Raw genomic sequence first — 16,835 nt, forward strand, 5'->3', positions numbered from 1 at the left:
ATAAATTATGTATATATTTATACATACGTATATAGTATGTAGTTATGTATATATGCAATTTATTATATGTAGTTGATAAGTTTCATAATTTATTATATATGTATGTAAATATGTACATTCACACACACACACACATACATACATACATACATACATAAATCTCCCATTAAACTACACAAAGGAATAAGTTGTTAAAAGTCATTCCAGCTTTCATAACAGATGCACTTTCTCTCATTCTAGGACAAGTACACATTTGCTACTTTCAAGAAAAAGACATCTGAGAAAGAAAGGAAGTAAAATAAGTCTCATTGGTGATTATACTTTGCCAAAAAATCATCCATTTTTACTGCAGTGTAGGCGGGGTGGCAGGGAGTGTCCCCTGCCTCCTTCATCCTGTTTGTACGTGATGGTCTACGGAGGACCCTCCGTAGGCTCTGGGTCTTTGGTGGTGCCAGCTCCTCCATTGCCTGAAAAGAGCCTGCAGGAGAGTCAGGACACAGGGGAGGAGTGGGACCTACCCGGCTTCTGCAAAGGAGGGTGTGGTTGGGGGGGAAGGTGCAGATACATCTGCCAGGAACTGATTTTTCTACACTCCTACTTGTGAGAAAAGAAAGAAGGAAAAATTAATTCTTGCATATAAATATCCACAATTATTGCTGAGTATTTTCAGCACATGTCTGATGATGAGAATTTTCCAATACTCTAAACCAAGAGTGACACAGAGAGATCAGGACATTAGCCACTCAGATCATAGTCACTGTCACCTGTGGATGTGCCCTTCCCACAAAGCTGTATCACACCCAGGCAGGTGATTCATCTTTCCAGTCCAGCAGAGTCAACCTTGCCTTTGGAGCATGACCGTGAATGCTCTTACCAGAAATCAGCAACTGTTAGTACAGGCATTTTTGAATAAAGTTGCAATGACAACAAATCAAAATGACTCAAGGTGAAAAATGCTAGTATTCATATCACTTTTAAAAGCTGAGAACTCTCTCCCCTTGGACTCCCATAAAAACCTAAGTGTTTGTCTTTCTGGCTACATCCCTCACTTTCCATCTTTCTGCTCATTCCTCTGACTCCCATTAGACCAGCCCTATTGACATTTTGGATTGAATAATTATTTTGTGAGGACCTGTCCCGTGCATTGGAGGCAGTCAGGCAGCATACCTGGCCTCTGCCTCTAAGCTGCCAGTAACAACTCCTTCCTACTCAGGGCAATCAAAAACATCTCCAAGCATTGTCAAAACATTAGGGGACTGGAGAGGGGGCAAAATCAGCCCCAGATTGGAAACCAGATACACAAATTCCTTCAGAACAAGATCTGCTGTCTTTCTCATCTGTCGCCTAGTCTTCAGTTCAGAGCCTGACACAGCCAATGTTTACTGATGATTGCATCAGATGAATGAAGCCCTTTAAAAAAATAAGAAAAAGAAAGAAAGAAAGAAAGAAATGTTTTATTTCAGATGTACAGGGGCTCTGTTCTTTAAATGTATCTGTGTGACATAGTTTCTTTTAGTGCCGATGGTCCTAAGACTCACAGAATAATTGATGAGATTAAAGTAAAATATGATTCTTCAGGAAAGCAATGTTTTTTTCTTTTTTTTTTTTTTTTTTACAAAGTATGATAGCTGGTGCATAATTCCTGTAACACCTCAATTTAAATGACAATGGTCAGTTTTCACAGTACACATAAAACACAGTGGGCCTTTTCTTTCCTCTCCAAGGAGCACACTGAAAAGTGTCTAGCCTGTGCTGAGTTTTCTTTTAGTAAGCTCCTTTTATTGGACACTATGGGGGGATTCATTAACATTTTTTAATATATATATATATATATATATATATATATATATATATATATATATATGTTGTGCATGGACCTTTATTTTATTTATTTATATGTGGTGCTAAGAATCCAACCCAGTGCCTCACTCATGCCAGGCAAGTGCTTTACCACTGAGCTACAGTCCCAGCCCTCCTTAACATTTTCAATTCAAAACACATTCACTTAGGATTGATTCAAGAGGTCAGAAGACCCAGCAGGGTCCTGTGGCTCAAGGCTGGATTTGGAGTTGACTGCACCCCAATCCAGCACCTTCCATGCCACTCCTGTTCCCTAACTGTTAACTGCCTCCTTCTCCTCCTCCTGCTTCCCCATCCTCCAGCTTTTCAAATCTCATCTCTGAAGAAACACGGTCTAGGTTCCTTTGAATTCTGAGGATGTTTAATCAGAGAAGGGATGACTTTTCCTTTGTCTCTTTATTTCACCAGATCACAGAGTCCTGGGCAGGTTGCTCCGTTGGTCTGTCTCCAGGTTGGAATTGAGTTGAGCAGCAGGAGGCGGCCAGAGCGGGTTCTTAAACTGGACTCTGGGTGCGGCTGATTTAATTAAATCCTGGCTTTTGTCCATCTGCGTTGTTGTAAAGAGCTCGCCTTCATTCCTTAGCCTCCGTCTACCTGCTGGGGAACCAGGGACTGTCAGGAATAGAAATAGCCACACTATTCTCTCCTGAACCTTGGCCACCGAGTGCCAGGACTCAGATGAAAGAGAACATTTGGTTGAGAATATTCACCTTTAAAAAATGCTTCTGAGGCTTTCAGAGCTGCATAAGATAAAGAAATACCACATTCATATATGCAGTCTACAAATGTTCAGAACTGCTGTTAGCCCACTTAATTAGAGGGGGGATGGGAGTTTTAGATCCTGGAGCCTTTCAGCTTTGACTGCTCTCTCCTGCTGCCTGGTGTTAGGTATGAAATCAGCTCTTGTCTCCCCTAAAGACAGCAATGACCTGTGCTAATCCTAACCTGGCAATAGCTCACCATGGGGGCTCGGCTCCTGGAGCAGAATGCCTGAGTGTCTCTCTCTCTCTCTCTCTCCTGGTATTTTAAATTCCTGCTGTGAAGAGTTCTGTTGTACTTGCTCTGGTCTGGCTGGGAGAGGAGCGGTTCAAGAGGGCACTAGTAAGTAAGGCGAGGACAGAGTGACAGGATGCCACAGGGTCAAAGGGCAGGGGTGGAAGACAGTGGGACCACTCCTCAGGCAGTGTAACCAGAGCCATTGGAGACCTGGAGTGGGAAGAGGAGAGGCTACCTGGAGGAAGCGCTGACCATGGAAATGGGCTTCCACCAGAACCTTGCTGCCTACAGGGAAAGAAATGTTTTCAACTTCTTCCAACTCCTACCTTTACTCTCCGGCTGGTGTCTGCCATTGGTCAAAGCCATCCCAGCCAGCCAGGGAGCCAAGTTCACATAAGTCAATCAAACAGGGAACAAAGCAAGACACAGAAGGGTAGAAACAGACCTAGGAGATCAGCAGAGAACAAGAACAACTATTCAGATGTCAGGTGTGACTAATAGCAGCAGCTGCCTTATGGATTCACACAGGGCTGTGAGTGGGAGAGATGAGACAAGCACCAACCTCATTTTCATCTTTGCTGTATGACACAAGCAACTTGGTGTAACCCATACTCCCCAGCCACAGAGGCAGTGGGGGCAGTCCCAGTTTCCTTGTAGCTCTGCCCCATATTGCCTCAGGTAATATATAATAGTGGTCTCAGATGCCGTGGAACTGTACCATGAGAGCCAAGCTCTGCCACCAAGTCCAGGACCCAGCAGAGGATGGTGGTCCTCCTTCTTAAGCTCTGTGTAACACTGACAGCAGCAGAGAGGATATAGAACTCGTGTGGGTGGTCATGGTTACTCAGGTGCTTCTCTGCCCCCAGAGAGCAAGAAAAGAAACACTGTCAGTTACTATCTTATCTTCGTCCCCTGAAGTGTATTTCAGGGAAGCCAAGTCCAACGAGATGCATCTCGAAGGCCAAATAAGTTTGGGAAATTTGCATATTCCCTCCAGGAAATTGAGATATGTATTAACCCCTAAGTCCTGCAGTAAAGAAATCTGGTTAGTGCACTTTATTTTAGGGCATTTGACTATGAAGTCCTTCCTTAATGAAATACCTATTTGCATACCCCAAATGACTTTGAAAGAAAGGCATGTTGAACTAGGAGCCAGCCAGTGGGGTCACCAGTGGCTAGAATTCGAAGAGGATATAGATTGCTTAAACAAGATAACCATAGTTCTCAATGAATGTGGACCTTGACTAAGCAAGCAACTGCAGGTGAACATTCATCTGATTGCTAGAATAACGTTTTCATGTGCTTTCCATTTGTTATCATGCCATGTGATAACTTCTGTCTTTTCAAACCAGCAACAGAGCCGATATCAAGCCCATCTAGAACCACAATAACTGTAGTATGTTTATGCTAAAATTTGAAATTTAGAACATAGCAACATTCCAACTAAGATGAAGAAGCACTGCATCATAGGGCAGGGAGGGGAACAGGATCTGGGATCAGCCTTCTTGGGCTCACTTCCGGCTTCCACCTTTTCCCAGAGGTGAGAACTGGGAAAGTCACTGAGCTTTCCTAAGACATAAGATATTCCCATGTTTAACATAGTGATTGCAATGGTCCCTACCTCAAGGCTTGCCATGAGCATTAAATAAGATAAGTCATATAAAATCCTTAGCTCATTCCTGGCCCAAGAAATACCTGCCATCATCATCATCCTCACCATGACGACCCCCACCAGCACCTCCATCACCATCCTGCAGTCCTTTGGGCACCGCCATTACTCTGGCCGGAAGTCTGGCTGGAAGTTCCTGTTCAGCTGGTGTCTGTGACAAACCACTCAATGTCCCCTTCCTCCTCATGCCAGGAAAGCAGGTTTTTAGGAAGCACAAAGTAAAGCTGAACATTCTGGCCTTACTGAGGACTTGGAGCTATTTCATACTGTTTTGCCTTGGAAGAAAAAAAAATCTTAACAGAAGAAATAGCCTATGACCATATTCAAAATGTGAATGGCCATGGGTGACTACAGTCCTGCAGCATGATAATAATCGAGTTTTTCATGTTTGTGGTAAAATGAGGGTTCCAAGACCAAAGTCATGTTTATCCTTTGCCACACTTAAATTATTCATTTTGTTTAAGTAGTAATTCTAAAGTTTGTTTCACGGTTTAAAAATGTAAGTTTACACTTTAAAGTTATTAAGATAAATTTACCTTTTTATGCAGATAAGGAAAAGTATTTCAAAAGTATAATAAACTCCAAACTGTCCTGCCTTTCTCTCCCCACCCACCCCTCCTTCTTTCTCTCTTTCTCTCCTCTCCTACCTCCCCAGCCCCTCCGCGTCCCCCCTCCCTGCAACACCTGACTCCCCACCTTTATTTTTTTCTTCTCCTATCAAGGGAAATTTTTTTTTTACCTTAAGAGATATGTTTTTTGAAGAATTTCTCCACTTGAATTCCTTTGAAGCAGTCATCATTTCTTTCATTTGACAAAGAACAAGTGGCTATCTTAAACTGTGAAGATCTTTTAGAAACAGAATTTCCCTAATACAATAAAGAAATACAAAAGGATAAGCTGAAATGTGGCAATAGCAGCAGACGTTTAATTCACTAAGTCACAGCCCCCTAGGTGGCTAGGTAGTCATTTGATGTTGGTCCATTGTGTCCATCACTGCAAGAAGCTCCCACAGCCCCGATAAATACACCTGGTGAGGAGATGCAGTCAAATTCATTTTCATCCACCCTCTACCTGCTTCTGCTCCACTTTGAAATGTTTTGTAAAATTGCCAGTTTAAACACAGATGAATGAATCATGCCAAGGAACTGACAGAATAGGAACATCTCAGGGTTCTTTGCCTCCTCGCTGATACTCAGCCATCACTTGGTGCTTGACTCCTGTGCTTAAGCGTTTGGCTCTTCCTCAGCTCTGTTATATTTTTAACTCCAATTACAGGAACTGTTGAAGTCCTGACCAGGCACTTCATTCAAATCAACTCTAAACCGCAGTGATCATGTTTTAGAACTTTACATACATCCATCACACCTCCAGAACTTCTCTTTAAGTACTTTCCTTCTTTAGATACATCTTGTTCCCGTGTCGTGGGCTATTTCACCAACATTATTGATTAGGCTGAGAAAGTGTTTGTCACAAAAATTCCCACTGACTGGCATCCTTTTGTCTGAATTATTCCAATGATTCTACTTTCTGTTGGTCCACTTTCAAATTACTACCTGATTTGCTCATTTTCAGTAGTTCCCCCAAATTATCCTAATTGACAAATAGATTCTACATGCTTCTCTTTAACATCCCATTTTTTTCTAAGAAATGACGTTTTTCCCTACTATACCCCTTAGGTTCATTCTAATTTCCTTAACCTGTTTCAAATAAGCAGAAGGTCATTAGTCAGGCTCAAAATTTGTAATTATTTTAAGTCAGTTTCACCCCTTTCATGTTTTCTAAATTTTTCTCAATCACTAAATGCCAACCAAAACTCTTTTTCTTTTTTTTTTTTTTTTTTTTTTTTGATACCAAGGATTGAACCCAGAGGTGCTTAACCACTGAGCCACATCCCAGGCTGTTTTTTTAATTTTTTATTTTGAGACAGGTTCTCACTGAATTGCTCAGATCCTCGCTAAGTTGCTGAGGCTGCCTTTGAACTTGCAATCCTCCTGTCTCCACCTCCTGAAAGGCTGGGTGGTGCACCACCATTTCTGGCCAACCAAACTCTGAGAAAAAACCCATCACAAGTTTTTCTCTTGATACTGGTTTTTATAAATCACTGGACAAATTCATAATTTACATAGCTCATTCTACGTATTTTTGTCCTGTATTACCAAAATCAACTTGCAAATTGTTTTTCCTTGCAGGAAAGTTGGAGGGGACAGGAGGTATGCTTGACATGGGGGTGACAAGATCTCATGCTACCACTTAAGTGTGAAGAATATTTATAAATGGGGGTTCCCATTCCTTTCCTCCAGTATTGAGCGCAGTTCTCTCTCACTTCCTTGAATCACCGGGGTCCCCTGAAGGAGTCCCACCAGAACCAGCTCTGCAGACCTGATTTCAAAGGCCATGTTCTCTCTCCAGGTGTACCTGGCAGCTGGCACTGTGTATGGGCTGGAGGGCCAGCTGAGTGAGCTGGAAGATGCTGCCCGCTGTATCCACAGTGGCACTAATGAGACTGAGTTGGAGGCTCTGGAGGACCAGGTGGCGACAGCTGCAGCGCACGTCCACCATGCTGAGCTCCAGGTGAGAATTCTCCTTTCTGTTCAGAGTGGACCTGCAAGGAAGAAAAGGCCCTTCTTGGTGGAGGATTCCACCAAATCCACAACCTTCTACTCTCCCAAATTATGACTGTGTTAACACATCAGATCTCCTTTAAAATCTTATACTAGTTTCCTCTTGACAACTTACCTGGACCTCCTTTCTTTTTTTTTTTGGTAGGGATTGAACTCGGGAGCACTTGACCACTGAGCCACATCCCCATCCCTATTTTCTCTCTAAATAAAAAATTGAGTTGCTTAGCACCTGGCTTTTGCTAGGGCTGGCTTTGAACTTGCAATCTTCTTGTTTCTGCCTCCTGAGCCACGGGGATTTCAGGTGTGCACCACCACACCCGGCTCTGGATCTTTCTATGAAGATTCCCATGTAATTCCAAGGCCCTCACCACACTTTGCTTGCTCAAAGCCAGTTTTCCCCATCATAGACTAAAAACCCCATGAGGACAGGACTATAGCTGACTAGCTTAACTTAGCAACTCCAGTGCCTAGCACAACATAGGTGAAAACACTTGGTGAAAATGGGACGAGTAAATGACTGTAATCAGATAAATAGGTTTCTCAGGCCAATATTTTGCAGGAGGAGTAGGCAGGATTTAGATATGGTTGTTTCAGAATTGACCCCTGTAGTCTCTATAACTTGGTGAAGATGATTGTTGACAGTTTTCTTGGATATTCTCTTGATCTTTGACTATGAATCAGAACTGATCATGAACAGAACAACTAATCCTCAAACTGGAGTTTGTGGACATGCTCTTAGGAGCCCATGTCAGGTTTCTGTTGTTGTTTGTTTGGTTTTTTTTTTTTTTTTTCCTTTAAAAGGAGCCCATATGCTGCTCAAGTTTCAGAAACACAGATCTCTGCAGCATAACTTCAGTACTAGACCCCTGGTTCAAAATATTTCTATATTTTGCATCTTAAAACCGCATCTTTGGTAGCATTGTGGTCAATAGACACCAACTCAGTATTTGGAAGATGCTGCTCCTCTGAGTACTGGCTTTTGACTTCCAGACATAGAATCCAACCCTGAGCTCTTTGCTTTGACTCCCAAGAAACTCAGAGCTGAGTTGGTCTACCCTTTTAGCAAGTGTATGGCTCATTGAGCATGCAGTCTTAAGATAAGACACAGGCAAAACCAGCCGTCAATACTTTCCTTTCTTCTCTCTTTGTTCTTTGTTCTTCTGGACTAAAACTTGATCGTTTTAGTGCTTCTTACTCCAGAACCTGATAGTCAGCAAATTAAAGGCCAACACAGTGCTTTCCCATTGACCTTATCTCTGAGGACTCTCTGAGAAAGCCCTTCATCAAAATTGTTTCCAGAGAAGAATTTGATCTTCTAATCCACATCAGTTGCAAAGACTGATAAGAGCTTAACCTGAAATTTTTCTCAGAGACTTGTGCAATTTATTGACCTATAAATGAAAGGAATGCAGCTCTCAATATGAAATTTGAGGAGTCAAACAGGAAGGCATCTGGGGTGCCAGGGAGGGGCAGAGCCTCACAGTGACTCCTACTGGAAGTTGGCGGTCGGTGAGCTTAACTTGCATTCTTTCACCAGCTATGACAGACTTGGTCTTCACATACCTCTTCTTCCTTGTCTAACCAAGACTGCCTGCTTTGGGCAGGGGGTAAGGGAAGCATCTTCCATATTAACTGACTCTTCAGGTTTCAACTATGCACCTCCTATAGCATCTTATCCCTGTAGATTTTGTCCAAAGATGCCCTCAGTAAATGACAGCAGAAGTAAGATTTGTCTTGAGCAGCACAAATTGTAGAGGGACTGGGGAGGCACTGCGGTCTGGGAGTGGTCCACACACACATTGGCTGGTGGCCTGCCTCTGGCTACCTATCTGATGCCCCAGCAACACCCAGGTAGCACCATCTCAGCAAAAGGTCTGTGATTCCCATCTCTCCCCTCGATTCCGTGGTATGCTGTTGGGTATGTCCCTTAGTCCTTTGAGCCACAGTCTCTCCGTCTGTAAAAATAACAGTAAAGAGAACAGTCACCACTTTCTAGAATTATTTTGAAGCATAATGAGTTCGTGTATTTAAGCACTTATCATAGTGCACTTTTCTAAGAGCAGGGACAGTGCCTTCTTCATCCCAGAGGAAGGGGAGGATCAGTGCTCTTCCTGGGCACTGAGTGAGCTCTGGCTCTCTACATCTGCCTTCAGAGTCTTGGAAAGAAATCTGAGCTCTCTGACCTTCCCATGTTGCAAATGAGGAAAGTGATGCCCAGAGAGAGGAGGGAACTTCTCAAGGCCACTTGGCCCCTGAATGGAAGAGATGGTTTTTGGACTGGGATCTGCCGGGCCTTGCCTCTAAACCCTCATACTGTGGCTTTGGATTCATAGAATTATGGAAGAAGAAAGCAAGATCTTTAAATTATACTTGCCCTTTAAAGTTCAAGTATTGCCTCCTGTGGAATCTGAATAAGTATTTTTTTTTTTATGTTTCTGTAACAAAATAACTGAGGCAGAGCGCTTTTTTACAGAAGTTTATTTAACTCACCGTTTTGAAGACTGAAAGTCCAAGAACAAGTAGCACCATCTGTTTGGCCTCTGGTGAGGGCCTCATGGCAGATGGCATCACAACACCAGAAACACAGATGCAGAAGAGATCAGAGGGTGTAATGGTTTGGATCTGGTTTAAATGTGTCCCCCAAGGGCTTATGTGTTGGAGTATTCATTTGTTTGCTATAAACGCAGAACACTTTTTGTGTATATGTAACAATTGACCCCACTATTGTGTATAATTAGAATGCACCAATTTTTTAAAAAAAAAATCTAAAAACTCACAACACTTTTAACAAGCATGACCCCCAGTGTGGCAATGTGGAAAGAGGTGAGGCCTAGTGGGAGGTCCTTGGGTCCCTGAGGGTGCTGCCCACAGAAGGAATTAAAGGAATTCTCATGAAATCCCTGAGTCAGTTCCCTTCAGAGGATTGTTGTAAACAGAGCCAGCCTGGCTCCAGCCATCTTTCTCTAGCTTCCTGTCTTGGGATGTAATATATTACTCCCATACATGTTCCCACTGTTATGACATCATCTCATATCCACCATCATGTGACTCAGCCAAGAGGCCCTCACCAAGGTAAGCTGATCCCAATGCCCTGCCTTTGGCTCTCTAAAACTATGATCTAAATGAAACTCTTTTCTTTATAAAGCTAGCCTATTTCAGGCATTTGGGGATAGTAATGAAAATAGGCTAATATACAGGATGAAACAGGAAGCCAGTGGGACTCAGGATTGCTTTCTTTAAATAACAGTTCACTTTTGTGGAAACTGACTGGGGTCCTGTAAAAACTACAACAGTCCCTTGCAAGGGAAGCACCCCCAGTGACCTAACCAACTTTCATTAGGCTCCACCTCTTAAAGCTTCCTCCACTACCTCCACACCACCACACTGAGGACCAAGATTCCAGTATGTGAAGCTCTAGGAGACATACTCAAATCATGTCCAAACCATAACAGAAGTCTTCCTTGACCCTTCCTCCCCACCCCATGCCAATCTAGGTGGCTGTAGGCTAGCTCTCCCATAGTGGCCTGGCTTCCATTTATCCCTAGGCATACTCTGACAGAGTTATTAACACATTCTAGAGCTACCAAACTAGCAATTTAAATTCATAAAGAAAATTTTGTATTTTATCTTCTCATTGCAACACTAAATAGAGAAATGCTTGGTAAAAGTTGAATGGATGAATGTGCATGCATCAAAGCAGATGTGTTCTTTATAAACTCCAAACGCTTTTAACAACGATTCTTTCTGTACCTTCTCCCCACCGATCCTATCTTTCTGTTGCATGAAGATTTCTGATATCGAAAGCCGGATTTCAGCCCTGACCATTGCAGGCTTAAACATAGCACCGTGTGTGCGCCTCACAAGAAAACGGGATCAGAAGCAAAGGAACCAGGTGTGTTTGTCCCTTGCTCCCTCTGGTGGAACATTGCATGAGCTGGATAGTTCAAAAGATAAAATATCTTTGGCTTTACCAAAGTTGTATTGATTGCAGTGTCGTGTTTGTAGGTACAAACCATAGACACATCAAGGCAGCAGAGGAGGAAACTACCCGCTCCACCAGTGAAAGGTAAGCTCAAACCAGAACCACAGAGCTACCAAAGGACGAAGGCTGAATTGTTTCCTTTGAGTAGCTCAGAGATCTGAGTTTGAGGACCAGATACAATGGGGAATTCGCACCCATCTTTGTCCTTATCTTGTCTTTGCTTCTGGTCACCCCAGAAGCAAACACTGGGACAAGTTTAGGAATACAAGTTTATTTGGGAAGTGGTTCCAAGGAAGCACTGGTGCAGAGCAGGAGATTCGGGGAAAGGAAAGACAGGAAGCCAATACAGGTTAATTGGTAAGTTATTACTTCTTTGGGCAAATGAAGCTAAATCCTCCTGGGGACCTCGGGAAGACAGTGTTGACTGCACCTCAGAGCTTCCTGCCTGCAGGGTAGGAAGATGGTGTGTTCGACCTTCTGCTCTCATTCATCATGGCTGAGGGATACATCCGGGTGCATGAACTTCCTGGTACTTCTGAATCTGCCAAGAGAGTAGTGGTGCTTGCAATTGGATGCTGTTAGAATGTGCTGGAATGGTGACCATTGGGAAGAAGTACACAGGACACTAAAAGCATCTTCCACAGTGCCCCACCAGGAAGGGATTCCAGTGATGCCAGTCAGATCACCCTGTGTTCACATTTAGCCATTTCCTTGGATTAAGGAGTCCATAATGATGATGTCAAATAGAAATTTGGATTTACAGTAGGGGAGTGGAAAGTCAGGAGATGTGCATTTGAACCTTGCTTTCACCTCTTGGCATTCAATAAATATTTATCAAATGTTTACTTTTATAGTCCATAAACCACCCCCCTATTTGGACAGTTAAAATTTATCACAGTTCCACAGTTCGTTATCTGAAACCTCAGGTCTCTTTGTTTTCCATAATTGCTTGTGTACCAAAAAGGGAACATGGTGTCCAGGCAGCATCTGACAGTCAAAACACAAATATCTTTACGGCAAAGCGTGAGGACACTCACAGTCCTCATGCTGGACAAGAACCTTCAGTGGCCACAAGTCAGTTCAGGTCAGGTTTTGCAAATCAGATGATTTTTGACTCCAAACTTATAAAAACGTGCAGATTTTACAGCGTCTTATATTTCAGGATTGCAAATAAGAATTTAGGGACTGTGGTGGTTTATCCCTGAGATACTTTTTCCCAGATACCCACCCATGATGCCTTGACTTATTTGATCCATCATAAAAATAAAAATGTACAGGAAGGAAGTGCCAAGTCTAGGGGGAAAAAATATCTGAGTGATTTGATCTCCTCGTCTTTCTTCCTTACTAATCAGGCCATCTTCTGGGTAATGCCTGTTCCTTTTTGTTTCCTTTTAGCTGAAAAAATGGAGGCATCTTCGGTGACCACCATGAAAACATTTAACCACAACTTTATCCTCCAAGGCTCCTCAACCAACGAGCCCAAAGAAAGGAAAAGCCCCGCCAAGGATTTGATGGTAAATGTCATCATCTCTGTCCTGATGCCCTTCCTTTCACTCTTGATGGATCTCCATTCTGTAGTCTTCCTTCTGTGGCTCCTTTAACAGAGCCCCCAGGAAGCATCCTTTCTGCCTAGCCTCATGGCCTATTGGGTGTGAGGGGATAAGGGTCTAAGAGAGGGGGAATGACATCCACCTGGTGATGGTCACCTCTTCATTTATCTCCTCTCAATTATATCTCCAGCTCTTTGGAGAAACCAGGTTTGATATAAGAGAAATAAAAATATGTGTGTAAGGTCTGGGTGAGGTGTAGGAGTCCTTATTCTGTTTTGGATCCAGATTTACTCTTTCTTTAAATTTCTTGTTAGCCATTAATGTCACTTTCCTTAAGAGTCGGCACTGCCCCTAAACGTGGCAAAGGTGCGGACCGTAGATAATTTGTACCAACTCTAGAGATCATCAGGAGAGGGTTAAAGGACCATTTGCTTAAAAACCAACATAAGCATCAGAATTTCAGCAGATGCTTAGTGCTGCTTGCACAGGAGTGGTGATCCTGCTAAGCTGCCTTAGTGACACTTGTTGCGCTGACGGCAGGTCACGTCTGGGAGGACAAGACTGAAGTGAGAGCAAACCTGCTCTGTTGCCTTCTGGGCATCACCGGCCTCTCCCTCCCTCTTCCCCTCCACCCTGCACAGTCCCTCTTGTGAACATAGAAGTGCCAGGTGATGGCATCATGGAGGACACAGCCATTCCAATGTGACCCCAAATGGCAGCAGAGCTGCTCGTCGCCCCTTCCATGGTCAGCCAATATCCCTGACCTTTCACCTTGTTCCTGCCGTTATTTCCAAGAGCCAAAAAGATGCTTTCTCATACTTAAAGGGCAGACCATGAGAGTCAGGGAAGGAACAGGTTAGAAAAAACATGGCTAATGACCCTTCATAGAGATCGCACGTAGGCAGTGGATGCTGGGAGCTGAGAAGGTGAGGAAGAAGAGGAAACTGCTGATGGCTAAGGGGTGACTTTGGAGTGATGCATATGTATGAAAACTGGACAAAGGTGATGGGCGGACAACCTTGTGAACATACCAAAGCCGCTGGATTATTTCCTTGTAAATGGTTAGTATTATGTTGTGTGGCTCTCACTTCGATAGATTATTTTGAGTAAAATAAAAATAAATGGCCTTAAAGGAATACACACAGGTTAAAAATGAAGCAAGGCACAATATGCACTAAACAACACACACACGCACACACACAAAAGAAGACAGGGCAGAAATATTACTTTCGAACAAAGTAGAACGGAAGACAAGACTTATTCAGAGAACATGCTGAGTAAGGATGTTTTGATTTTGATGAAATAGGAGAGTCACGAGCCCATCTTTCTGCACACAACAGAACAGCACAATCGACCGTGGTGGTTAGTGAGTTTAAAACTCTCCTATCAGCCTTTGGCAGTCCCAGTGCGCTGGAAATAAATACCAATTTAGAGATCTGAATAGGGTTGTTTTTTTAATATTTATTTTTTAGTTTTAGGTGGATACAATATCTTTATTTAGCTTTTATGTGGTGCTGAGAATCCAACCCAGTGCCTCATGCATGCTAGGCGAGCACTCTACTACTGGAGCCACAACCCCAGCCCCTAAATTGGGTTGTTATTAAGCTTTGATTAAGACATTTTTCTAACATCATATTTTACAGATTAAATTCCTAATTTTCCATGGATCATTCATAAAAGTTGATTTCATACCAATTCACAAAGAGAACCTCAATGAATTTCAAAAAGTAGAAAGTGTAAAATCATTTCCTATGATCATAGTGCCAAACATAATCAATTTGCCAAGTGATTGATGACAGTGTGCTCCATATGTCACCTCAGGAGCCCGCCCTGGAGTCTGCTGCCCTGTATTAACGCCACCGGAGCTCCACTGCCAGTGACCCACTGCCTCCGGCCATACACAACAGTGCCTTGACCCAACAGCCATTGAATACCGTATGGATTTCCACCTGAGGAGAGAGCCTGGGGTGGCCACAGCATTCCACTGCACAGGGCTGTCCTGATACCTCACCCAGAAAGCAGCCTCAGACTTCAGCATTGCGGTCTTGCCCACTCTCTGCCTTAGGCTTCCTGGAGAATCCAAGACAGCAAACCAAGATGCTGGCTTCCAACGGCAGAGCTCCATGTTCAAAAGATGCATCTTTTCCTGGTTTGCTTTGCTACTGTGTGTTGTCTGTAAAAATCTTTTTGTTTTTCAGTCCCTTTGATTCAATTAGAATTCTGTGTCAACCATTTGTCCCATGGAAAATTATTGGAGGGGGGTGGAGGGAAGGGAGATGGAGATATCATTTAATTCCTCATCAACATAACCAAATCTCTCACAGGCATCCTTGTCTTACAGATGCTAAGGGGAAAAGTGGAAAGGCCCCCGTAGCGAGCACTTAGGGCAGTGTAACTTGGGGGTCTCTCAACCATCAAGCATGCAAGTGTCCCTTAGCTACCTCCTCCTCACCCACCTCATTACCAGCAATTCCCCTTGCTTTACAGCCACAGGCCACAGAATGGAAAGCCCTGACTCGTCCCCATCATGCCAGGTCCATCTGATACAATGTCTCCTTAAGAATTTGGGGTTCCTCCACAGACTTACTGAGAGTGTCCTCACTCAGAAGAGGAGAAGGGGTGGAGGAAGACCACCATTAGCTCAGCTTTTTCTAGGGCAATGTCCAGAATCAACATGACTCCGTTGAGCAATGGCCGCACCTCAGTGAGTTTTGGGTAAATGAATTCTTGCAAAACATAACCGCGTACGAAAACTTGTGTCCTCCAAAATTGATTTCCTAATGAATATTCAGCACAGTAGCAAAATGATCTTATGGATTTAAAAAAAATGGTTAGGGAATAGCCTTAGAAAATTTGAAAGTATGAAAAGAATCAAGAACAAACTGAGTTTAAGGGACACAAGAACTGACACTCACTGCATGTTTATGGTCTGTTTGAATCTGACTCAACTGCATGACTATTCAGAGAGTATTTATACAAGCAAGTGGAATTGGAATTTCACTCAATTAATTGGGCATTAGCAACACGTTTACATGTTTTTAAGTGTTTGCTCCTCATTGATTATGGATCTGAAGAAGGAGGCAAGGGAATAGGGTGACTAGAGTTTATTACATGCCAGCTCTGAAGAAGGCAATGTTCTCATTTTAATCTCCACAGCATCCCTATTTCAGTAAGTATACCCATTTTTTAGAATTGATAACCAAGGCCAGAGAGGTTAATTTGCCAGAACCACACCTGTGAGCTAATTATGATTGGAATGCCTCCCAAAAGCCTGCGTTGTCTTCAGCCTCTCTGTTCTTTAGCTGCCATGTACATTTCCAGCCCCGACTGGCTGCCGAGTTGTGTGTCCTGATCCACTCCTGATGGGGGTCTCTGTATCTTCCAATAATACTCCTTGCTGATGCTGTGTATGTGTTATCCAACAGAAACGACTCCTTTGAAATAAGTAAATCTTTGGCTTTTTTGTTCTGTTGGTGTGATTCCAAGCAAAAACAAAAACAAGTTTCAAAAACACAACAACAAAATCTGACTTCCAAATAGAACGTTTTCTTTAAGAGGCATGAAAAGCAACTATTGTTGTGTTCCAGTGTTAAACTCTTCAGTTTTCTTTGACAAAAACGTGTACTGTGTAAGCCTTGCAAAAAAACAAAACAAAACAAAAAGAAGCCTGCTCCATGGCATTTGAACTTTTATAAAGGTTTCCTTGTGCCAAATAAGTGCAAAGATTTAATTTACTATTAAAAACCATAAGCATATGTTATAGTTCCAGAAGAATTATTTTGTCATCAAGTGATTTTGATCTTTAGTGTCAATATTTATATTTAGATTAATTTTATAAATGAAAATATTTTAATGGTTTAAGAGAATTAGGACAATATCTTTGATGACCTCTGAGATTTATGCTTGCCTTCATGTTATATGCATATTGCCAGGAACTACTGTCAAGAGAAATGATAAAGAAGTAAAAGTCATTTATGAAAATAGTTTGCATGTGTGTGGATTTTTGTCTGTTTCTCGGTTAAAGGAGCCCAGACAAAAGAGTAGAGGATAGAGAAGACAGGTGACCAGCAATTGCACTGATCCAAAAAGCCTGTCGCCCCCACCTGCCTTCCCAGTACACCACTCACCCATTGCAGATTCTTCTGATTTCAGTGACC

At 42.8% G+C, this 16,835-nt stretch overlaps 1 protein-coding gene across 3 annotated transcripts in view; it reads left to right on the top strand.

The window, feature by feature from the left end:
• The window catches only part of Myrip (myosin VIIA and Rab interacting protein), a 333,894-nt gene extending 317,275 nt beyond the window's left edge, over positions 1 to 16,619 (top strand). For all 3 annotated transcript variants that reach the window (XM_071600012.1, XM_071600020.1, XM_071600018.1), the window contains 5 exons: positions 6,935 to 7,096; positions 10,934 to 11,038; positions 11,152 to 11,212; positions 12,524 to 12,642; positions 14,500 to 16,619. In XM_071600012.1, coding sequence (XP_071456113.1) covers positions 6,935 to 7,096; positions 10,934 to 11,038; positions 11,152 to 11,212; positions 12,524 to 12,642; positions 14,500 to 14,532 — 480 coding nt within the window. In that variant the 3' untranslated portion in view covers positions 14,533 to 16,619. The remainder of the gene's footprint in view (positions 1 to 6,934; positions 7,097 to 10,933; positions 11,039 to 11,151; positions 11,213 to 12,523; positions 12,643 to 14,499) is intronic.
• Positions 16,620 to 16,835: the final 216 nt, after the last annotated feature.

Source organism: Marmota flaviventris, chromosome 1 (genome assembly GCF_047511675.1).
Source record: "Marmota flaviventris isolate mMarFla1 chromosome 1, mMarFla1.hap1, whole genome shotgun sequence".
Classification (NCBI taxonomy): Eukaryota; Metazoa; Chordata; class Mammalia; order Rodentia; family Sciuridae; genus Marmota; species Marmota flaviventris.